At 38.4% G+C, this 10745-nt stretch overlaps 1 protein-coding gene across 1 annotated transcript; it reads left to right on the top strand.

The window, feature by feature from the left end:
• The first annotated feature begins 3934 nt into the window (after nt 1-3934).
• LOC124652418 (ankyrin repeat-containing protein At5g02620-like) lies at nt 3935-10020 on the top strand. The gene is made up of 3 exons (XM_047191428.1): nt 3935-4667; nt 8507-9048; nt 9198-10020. Exons 1-3 carry the CDS (start codon nt 3935-3937, stop codon nt 9864-9866), a joined length of 1944 nt encoding a protein of 647 aa, XP_047047384.1. The 3' UTR covers nt 9867-10020.
• The last annotated feature ends 725 nt before the right edge of the window (nt 10021-10745 follow it).

The following is a 10745-nucleotide window of genomic DNA, read 5'->3' on the forward strand; positions in this document are numbered from 1 at the left end:
GTCTGTTTCGGTGCAGCTGAATTGACAACTCCGCTGTTAAGGCTTTCAAGTATTCTTTGTCTCCCCTTGTGTCGAATCAATAAATTGGGTAATACTTCCTTCGAAGACTGTTGCGATCCCCTATACTTGTGGGTCATCAGTACCATAATGCTCACCGTAGCGTGCTGGTTCGATTGATGTGAGGAGCCCGTCCGGCCGAACCCAGAAACGGCGGCGCCGTCACCGGCATCCCGCCGGCAGAGGGAGTTCTCTGCCACGTCGTGGATTTTGACTTGGTCTCCGTCCGCGTGGCAGCCGGCGTGGACCGAGGCCCACCTGTCTGCGTCTGTAGGTAGTAGTAGCCCGGGTACATCTAGTAGTTTTTGCTTTATTTCAAATACCAGAAAAATACTGCAACTTCAAATAAATTTAGAAAATCCAATTTAACTCAGAAAAATATAAATGAGATATTAAAATTCCTCGAAAAGAAAAATCTATCCAATAAAAATATAATATGAAATTTTTATTTTTAATAAAAATTCAATTATTTAATATTTGATATTTAAGCTTTTAATTTTAATTCTAAATACAATTAAAATTCATAAATTAAGAAAAAATTTATAAAATAATTAAATCCAGTAAGCAAATAAAGAAAACATGAAAACCCATTTTCTTTATTTGTTATCCTATTCAGTTTCTATTAGTGGAAATTTAAGCCTAATTATTAATTACCCTAATTAGTAAATTATTTAAAAATAATAAAAGGCCAAATTGAATATTATTTTATTTTGAAGTTATTAATAACTTCAACTTTATTAATGAAGTTATTAACCTATGAACTAAATAGTAATTATGCAAACCTAGTTCCATATGGTAGAAAAATAAGAACTCATCATTTCATGTGTAACCCTAAAACCCTAATTCAATTAGGAACCTTAGCTCCACTACTTCATATGAAACCTAAATTATTCCCAAACATGAACCCTAAGTAATATGTGATCATGTTACTTCATTAGTAACCATAGATTCATATTCAGCAACTAAATACTTGTTCAAATCCACATAACATATGGGAACCCTATCACTACTAATTAGCATCCCATGTGTTCATCTTAATCAAACCTAATTCCTATCACAAGGATCTCATCCTTAATTAACCTTAATTAGCATCACACCATTGTGATGAATCCAAATAGCATCTAGGCTCAATATTTATCATTACATAACCAAGTCCACTGAACACTACAAATACTTCATAATTATGAACCATCCTATTTAGGAGCCAATCATTCCTTACTTAGTGAATCAAATAGCAAAACCTAGACAACCTCAACCCTAATTGATATACTTCTTATTATTTAAGAAGTATGTTCTTCAAAAGCTATTCTTTTGAAGAAAATAAGGAATCATCATCAACCCTGCTTATAAGGACCTATAAACCCTAGCCAGCTATCACTAGCAAGATAAACCAATCTTGATAGCACCCATGTGGAATTAATTGCTTAAGATGCCTAGGCTTAATTCAACAATACAAGCCCTAGTAGCTGATGAATCCAACTAGGTTGTGATCCATCTAAACCTTACTCCAGAAATTAGTTGAAACCATAGTAAACCATAGAACTCCACAACCCTAATTATCATACTTGTTCTTTATTAAAGAACATGTTCTTCAAAAGTTATTCTTTTGAAGTATATGATAATTAATCATTAACCATGTCATGTAGTGCTAAAAACAACCACTATTCATTACATGTTAGGATTATACCAAATGTTATAGTTATGTGCTACTAATATTATTGTTATGATATATTGCAGTACCTGTTTATGATACCATGTAACCACACCTGAATAAGAACCTTGAATGAGAAGCATTCTAAAAATGCAACACACCCTGAACTAATCAATACCACTCACTAATCCTAAATCATCGGGGTTAGGCCACGCTTAGAGCGATTGCATCTCATACTTATGCATTATTGCATCTTTGCCAATCTTTTAAACATCGTCCTTACCGGACGATGATTGCTATTTCAGAATTTGGAGTTATTGCGTATCGAAGACCTTGCCTGCATAATCTTGCAGTCAAGAAAGGCAAGTTCATCACTTGCTCATGTCATTTGAGTATTTCTATCAAATTACTTGCAAAGTATTATGGTTATCACAATTGCATAAAAATCAAAACCACTATTTTCATAACTATGAATATGACTATGTGGTGGGCAATGGAACCATGGATTGTGTTGATATGGTGGAGGTTCCATTGCACGGGTTTATATCCATCTAGGATTAAACAACAAATGTCGCCGAGTGATTCTTGTGCCGTAATACCCGTGTTAACCATAAGATCCGGAGTGGGACGGAGTAGTCAAAAGTGTTTCCACCTCTCGTTCATCAATGGATGCGCTTTACCGTAGTACACTTGTAATCCAAGGGGGCAAGCTGGTGAGGCTGGGGAGTCCTAAGTCCCCACGGCATAGTCCGTAGTACACTTGTCGCCCGAAGGAGCAAGATGGTGAGGCTGGGGAGTCCTAAGTCCCCACGGTATTGCGGTCTAGGATGGGTTGCAGCTACCGGCGTAGGAGTGTATGGTAGAGCCCGGCACTGTTGTCGTGGTCGGGGTCCACCTTGAAATCTACAGGAATAATGGGACCGACGTGGACCGAGGGTCGGGGCATGCAACAAAGGGTGGGTGTTCGAGGTAGCGGAGGAACATGATTGGCTAGACCTTATACCGGGCCTCACACCAAAGGAAGTGTGGACGAGCTCGCGGCTCGGTTGGCACCAAGGTTAAGATCTCTTATGGGTAAAGCAACACACCTCTGCAGAGTGTAAAGAACCGTGACCTGTCACTCCACGTTCCGGGATATGGAACTGCGAACGCTGCCGGAAAGGAGCTCCATGAAGTTCTAGTAAACCGGTGAAGGCTGACGGACATAGTTCTTCTGAATAAAATCAACCTGTTGAAGAAATGATTATGAAAACTTGCATTGGTATTAGACTTTCTGGTCTAATGCTGTAGCTAGTGCATTAAACACCTCTTTCCTATAATGAACTTGTTGAGTACGCTCGTACTCATCCCACTCTTAAATCCCCTGCTTAGATATGGAGGCATCGAAGGAGGATCTACAGTGCAACTCGAAGGCCGAGGAGTCAACAACTACTTCAAGGGACGAGGAACCTGTCAGAAGAGTCAGATACCACATCCAACAAGCAGAAACCTAGATTAGCAATAGAAAGGAACTAGCTTCCTAAACTTAGCTCCTATTTAGCTAGAATCTATTCATAGCCTCTGTAGCTAGTTAAATACTCTACAATTAGAGTTCGTGTTAGGACTAGACTACGAGTCGTTCTTCTGGAGTTTATTTGCAGTTTTACCTCATTGTAAAGTAGGAGGCTGTAATGATCTTATGTAACAGAGTAAATGTTGTAATTCTATAGACATGTCTTGGACCCGCATATGTTTCTGTTGTACCACTCTGAGCGATATAATACTAGTGGAACTGTGTTTCATTGGTGTTATATCAGACTTGCATACTACACCATGCAGTGGTATGCTGGGTCACCACACATGGTTTATGTAAATTAGACAAAATGTGCTTTGCACATGTACATTTGCTAGTGCTATTAAAAACAATACAATTTGGCGGAACTTAATGGGTTTCATCTTAAAAGGGAATAAAGAAGAAGTGAAGGGCAAAGATATGACAAAGGATTCATTCCTACCCAAAAGGTACAGGAATGGAGCCAAATGAGAAGTGAACGGGAACGACATGGCAAAGGATTGATGCCAAACCAACAGCGCACGTATAGGTACTTGGCGAGGCGAATCTTTCTAGTATGCAGGCTCTTCGAGGCTGCCGCTAGCTATATATACACATGCGTACACGGAGAACCGCTGCGCGCCTGTGCTATCAATTAGTCGATAATTTGTACACAAACATAGTTGGAGAACAAAATGCAACCTGCCGAGTCGCGCGAGGAGGCAAAACTAGAGGTGCAGCTGCACCAGCACCAGCACCACCCCGAGCTGCTGATGGCAGCTCGGGCCGGCGACTGGGCGAAACTGCGTGCCATTCTGCGCAATGACGACGCAGCTACCAGGCCGGTGGTGTTCGCGCCTGAAGTCGTCGTCGACATTGAGCGGGTGGACATCGCCGTTGACAGGGTGGAGACCCTTGAGCTGGACTCGATCCTCCATGTGGTGGCGGCCAGTAGCGCCGTTGGTCACGGTCGCTTGACGTGCGCAACCATGATCCACGCCAAGGCCAAGCACCTCCTGGACGCCGGCAACCGCAATGGCGACACACCATTCCACTACGCTGCCAGAGCTGGTGGGATCGAGATGCTCTCTCATCTCATCAGTCTGGCGAGAGCTGAGCCCGGTGGTGGTGGTGACGCGAGGGTGAACGAGGTGCTGAGAAAGACGAACAAGCAAGGCGAGACGGCCCTTCACGACGCCCTCCGATTGGGTGACAAGAAAAGCATGAAGAAAATGGTTAACAAGTTAATGGAGGAGGACGCAGAATTGGCCTGCATCCCGCGTGAAAACGCCACCTCGCCCTTGTACCTAGCCGTCTCACTGGGCCTTGATGAGATTGCGGACTTGCTGCATTCAAAGAACTCGGACCTGTCCTACTCTGGACCTGATGGACAAAACGTCTTGCACATTGGGGTGCTTAGGGGAAAAGGTGCGTACTACTGTTTTACTACCTCCGTTTCAAGGAATAAGGCGCCCTCGTTTTACGAGCTTTTTGTTTGACCAACAATTACTTCAAATAGGTAAAGATTATTTCTATGAAATTAGTATCATTAAAAAGTTCTTTTCAATACGAATCCAACGACACTAATTACATATAATATAGTCAAGATTTTGCTGTTTAATTTTTATGGTCAAAGTTCGTCTTGGAATACGTGTGCGCCTTATTCCTTGAAACGGAGGTAGTATGATTTTAAGTCGCTGCAGTATTTTTGTCCATCTCATAGTTTTATGATTACTTCACTACAGTTTCCTTAGAGTTGATTGCCGTGTTACCGGATTTTTGGCCATTATAAATCAATCTATCCCTTCTACACCTATACCTATTGTCTATTATCTATTCTATCTATCTATTATATACTAAAAGCAATATATGTATGTCTAATAAAGTCACCAGATTAAGCCACATAATCTAAATTATGATATTGACAGTTAGATCAGAAATTCATGGATAAGATTTTAAATCACAAGCGTAATAAATTTTGGACACATGTTCCAATTATTACAATGTTACACATTGTCCAATACGTGATTGAATCGACCCAAAGCCTATAACAACATGCAAATAGTCAAATCTTTAAAAGAAAATATATTTCATGCTCCGTGGAAAGAGCAGAGCCAGCTAGCTAAGGTTTTTTTTACATGACTTACATGGACGTGAAAACAATTAGGCTATATCTATCCATAGGCATGGCCGAATCCTTTAAAAATAAAATTGCGTGCGCTCGGTGTAGTTGGTACTTTCACGTTTGAAGATTGCTCGTACAAACTGATTTGGGAATGTAGTCACACCGATCTGCACACGTGATCTTGACTATGCACAAATAATCACAAGATATCGTTTTTACTACATGACATAAAAGTAGATACAAATATTTAATAACCTCAGCTTATAGATATTCCTTAAAGTCCTTTTAATAAATCATTCTGCCCAAAGATCATCAACACTAGCATATAGATTCTTCACAAATTCGATAATTTTAATTATAAAAAACCACAAAACAATTGATTATCTATTATGTTTAGTTTTAGAAACTGATGCACATGTTAAAATTCGACACATCGACTACTCCTAAAATATCAGGATCACACGGATGTATATTGTCAATTAGAAAATATTGACTTGATCTATAATAATCCGCATGTTACAATCAAAATAAGATTGTAAAGGAGAGATATAGTAGAAAGTTCTACAAAAAATAATGGGTCCAACTACTACTAATCTGGCGGATTATCTTTGACCCAAATTTAATTATATCCACAAGTATCACAACTAATATATCATAATGTATAGCTGAAAATATTATGAATATGCTAGAAATTATCACAAGAAAAACATAAGCATCCAATTTTCAGTCGTATAGACCTTTATTCATTAGCATACTAGAAATATTATCTCTTAATAATTCTAGGGCAACAACAATAATTTTCACGGGACTGATCACAACCGGCAGATCTTCAAAGTAACAGATCTACATTGAAACTGCATTCAGTAACTCTTTGTTGAAATTAAATATGTATGTTTTGTAAGTACAACATAATGCATTACATCAGAAGCAAATTATGTATGTAAACATCCTCTGAACATTCTTTGGGGGATCCTAATTGTGAGTTGGAGTACTTATGTCATTCCTATCCATAGATACACTTACCAAAATCTAACGTGTCAAACTTCATGCACAAACTGACCGAAAAAGGATTTACATTCATCTTAAACGGATTAAACGAGCGGACAGTTGCCTCTATGGGCATAAATGGGTGAATATGCTAGTTGTGTTGCTTGATGAAATTAAAGTGTTGAACCTAAACAAGTGACTATTTTAGTGCATATTTTTTCATTCTCTTAGAAATACGTGTCCACTTGTACATATATGCAAAACAAATATACAAACCTACATTACCGAAGGATTGGACGATGTATGCTGGGTTGTTCATATCTTAAGAGTTAGTGATGTTAGGTGAATTCGTTGATATATTTCATATTTATATCCACATCATAGATCGTGCAAATAATTTTTAACTCGGAGGGACTAGAATGCATATTGTTCTAGCTTCTAGACAAAATTATAAACACCATTGTTTGCTTTATATGATTAGATATACTACATATATTTGGAGTATTTTATATGTTTTTCATTATTATGTAATGAAGTTAACTTAAGAGCACATGTCATTGAACAATGAAATTGAATATTGATTAGGAGGTTGGAACTATGCCATCTAAGCCACGTCCTATTACATGATACATCAAAGCCAAAATTCCAAAACAAAGTGAAAAATAATAGTCCTAACATTGATTGCAAAATATTGTATATATATTAACAATGGATAAATAAAAACAAAATTTACATTCAATTCTAAAATATTTTCAAACTTTGGTTAAACTTTAGCAACATATATGTCAAAGGTCTATTGCGGAGAATATTCATATATGTATGTCACATATTTCAGAACATAAGGGCCAAGGAAGAATGCCGCATATATCTAATAAAAATGAAACAGATAGACCACTATGGCATGCACAAATGTGATGAAACTATTATAATGTTTAGTTCAACTATTTTTTGATGAAGATTTGTTTTATTTCACTTCTATAAGAAAACTTTGATATAGTGTTCATAATATTAGCTCAAACCATCAAACCATTGCTTGAATGAGCTCTAATTTTTGTTTGGTCCGTGACATTATTTTGTATTTGCACATCTACTATCAACGACATACAAACTTAATATTAGCCTGATATATATACCAATCTAACACCACATAAGAACTATCATATTTCTTGCGCTTAGAACTTTAATTAATCATTTTTACTCATTTAGTGTCATGTACATATTAAATTTATGGTTATATATATATATATATATACATGGAAATTCCATAATAAAGATCGGGTTAAAATAATAATCATGATTAAACATGTTCTTCACCCATGTGATATAGGCTGAACCGTATTATTTTCATGAAACTATAAATTTATTTCTCACATCCAACAAATTTAAGACAACACCCTGGCACTAGCGAGGGCCATCCGGCTATTTTTTTTCAAAAGGAACGTCTGTCCAGGCTCAGAACCTTTCCGAGATTAATGGATATACAGAAGACAAAGGCATCTTTTTCAAGTGTCCGAAAGAAAGAAAAAAAAACTGGAAACATGTCTTTGCCGGGTGGAAAATATGTTGATGAGTGTGTCTTTACTGAGTGTCCAAGATATCGAAGTTGCAGATCCTGCAACAGTCTTGTTATTGATGTTCTCAACTATGAATAATCATTAATAGAGCACTTGAACCACCTGTAATAACATTGACAACTTTTATTACCTTATAGCCATCTGCAATTAGCAGGTGTTATAAATGATTGTTAGTTTAGGGCTCGTGGTGCAATTTTGCATTCCTATAGGTTTTTTGTGTCCTGGGTAGCCTTAGGAAATGTTAGACAATACTTCTGTAACAAGCAGAAGAAAAACAAATACACAAGCATGCACCACTATTGAAACAAAAGCATCACACATATTTCCATTTTATTCATTCACAAACAACATAATCATACCATAAGTCCTTGACAATTGCCAATTCACTCTTTCCAAGGTTCAAGTTACCATTAACACACTCTCTCATGCTAATTTTATAAGCCAAAAAACATTGTTTATGTTTAGTTGACATTGATTTTCAGTAAGTTAATGAAGAAACCTTACTTGCACGATTTACAACTTACACAATTTTTCATCATATATAGTTGTCTGATAACTAAAATAAACATCTGAAATTGCAGCGATGACAAAGAAGTTACTGGACTGGAACAATGTCCTCACCAAACAAGTGGACCAATGCACTGGAAGTACGCCTCTTCACATTGCCATATCATGGGGGAGTCGGTGCAAGGCCGTGATCAAACTATTACTAGAGCGCGATGAATCATCAGCATTTCAAGGCGACAACCTTGGGTTGTTCCCTATACATGTGGCAGCGATGCGAAATTCATGGTCCACAATTCGCATCTTGCTGAAAAAGGCACCTACATGTGCAGAACTACGTGACACTCAAGGCCAAACCTTCCTACATGTTGCGATCAAGAACCAGCGCCCAAGTATGTTCGGAGGTTGGCACAGTCACAAGTTGTTTCCCTCAATCCTTAATGTGCAAGACAATGATGGGAACACTCCACTACATCTTGCTGCCACGGTTGGGAACCAGTGGAGTTTCTATCTTCTAATTCACAACCCGAAAGTTCAACTGGATTTAGTAAATAACCTAGGGCAGACACCAATGGATATTGCATGGAAGATGGTACCCCAAGGGCTTAATTACGTGCTGGTATTTCATCAAATTATTCTTCCATCGTGTTTTTTAAATCAATAGTTCTTTGTCAAGATATTACAAAAATACGTACTAGCTAGTTAACATTCTTCAAGGTATATAGTCATGAGAAACTAGTTAACCTTGTTCAATTACCTTGTTTGCAGCACCCACGAAATAGGATATATGTACTACTTAAAGGTGCTGGAGCTAAAACTGGTACTTACGGCCGGTGCGATTTGTTCCTCAATAGACATGTCCAGCAAATAAATGAAAAAGAAGAAGAAAAGAAGATCACAGATTCCTCGCAGATTATTGGCATTGGGTCAGTGCTTATTGTGACAGTAGCTTTTGCTGCAGCATTCACCTTACCTGGTGGTTTCCGAACAGAAGACCTGAAGGGTAAGCCTAATACAGCTGGTATAGCTGTGCTTGCTGAACAACCAGTCTTCAAAGCGTTCATCGTCTTCAACACACTGGCATTAGTTTGCTCCGGTCTTGCAACCATGAACGTCATGTTCGCTGGGGTGCCTGCAGTGGACATACGCACGCGAATGAGCGCCTTTGTCATTTCCATCGTCTTTGTCTACATCTCGGCCAAGTCCCTGGCTGCTGCATTTATGCTTGGACTCTACGTGGTGATGGCACCGGCTGCTCCAGTAACAACTTATATTTCGTGTGCTATCGTAGCCCTTTTCCTATTTCTCGATGTTGCTTGGTTCATCTTCATGGTGGCTGTCGGCGAGGTAATGCTTCTCCAAAGGTTAGGTTTCAAGGCATGGCTTCGCTATTTAAACTTCTCTCGAGTACCAATAAGACAGCCTGTAAATTTGTGATAAGGATGTCTTCCATCTCTATCAAGGATAAGCCCATCAGCCAGCAGTATTAAAGACGAACCATTACTAAGAGACAGTGTGATAATGTCCTTGTAATGTGTCATTGAAAATAAAGGAAGTTCCTTACCAGCACTACACGGCTGGAAGGGCTTCCATGTGACAATGGTCTCAAATTTCATCCATATATGTACCATATTTCATGTTTAAGTTTCAAGTTTAATGTAAGGCTTATTTTTCAAGTGATACATTCGATCCGGATTGTCGAATTGTAATATTATTGCTTTTTTCCCTTGAGATCTAGGTTTATCGAGTCCTTTGGAACAATACTTTTGGTTTAAGATCACTTGAGCCAGACTTAGAGACTTCGTTTTGATGTTGTTCACCGGACCAACTGTTTTTTTTTGTGTATCAATGGATGGATGGAGATAGACCAGGTCTAAGTTTCACATGCAGCATTGCAATAAAAGGTCACTTCTGCTTCAATGCACCCCCTCTTTCCAAACTTAAACACAACAATGGTTGAGATCGTTCGATACCTTTTCATAACTGAGGAAATGATGATCTGTAACAAATTATCAATAATTATTAATAAATAATTAAGTCATATCTAATTTGTATAAACAACTTGAATACCACCGCTTCTATACGTAGGACACTACCGCATAGAAGACTCTGCTTATATGTCTACCGAAAATTGTTGTCTTATTCCTTGTTCACCGCCACTGCTGCTACAACCATGGCTTCCTCCACTGCTGCCGCTTAGTTGTTGCTGTCACAACTACAATCCAGGACCACAAAATACCTCTAGCGGTGAACTACACCAGGTCCACCGCATCAACAATCATCAACCGAGGGTGCACACTAAATCCACATATGGTG

Source organism: Lolium rigidum, chromosome 5 (assembly GCF_022539505.1).
Source record: "Lolium rigidum isolate FL_2022 chromosome 5, APGP_CSIRO_Lrig_0.1, whole genome shotgun sequence".
NCBI classification, from domain to species: Eukaryota; Viridiplantae; Streptophyta; class Magnoliopsida; order Poales; family Poaceae; genus Lolium; species Lolium rigidum.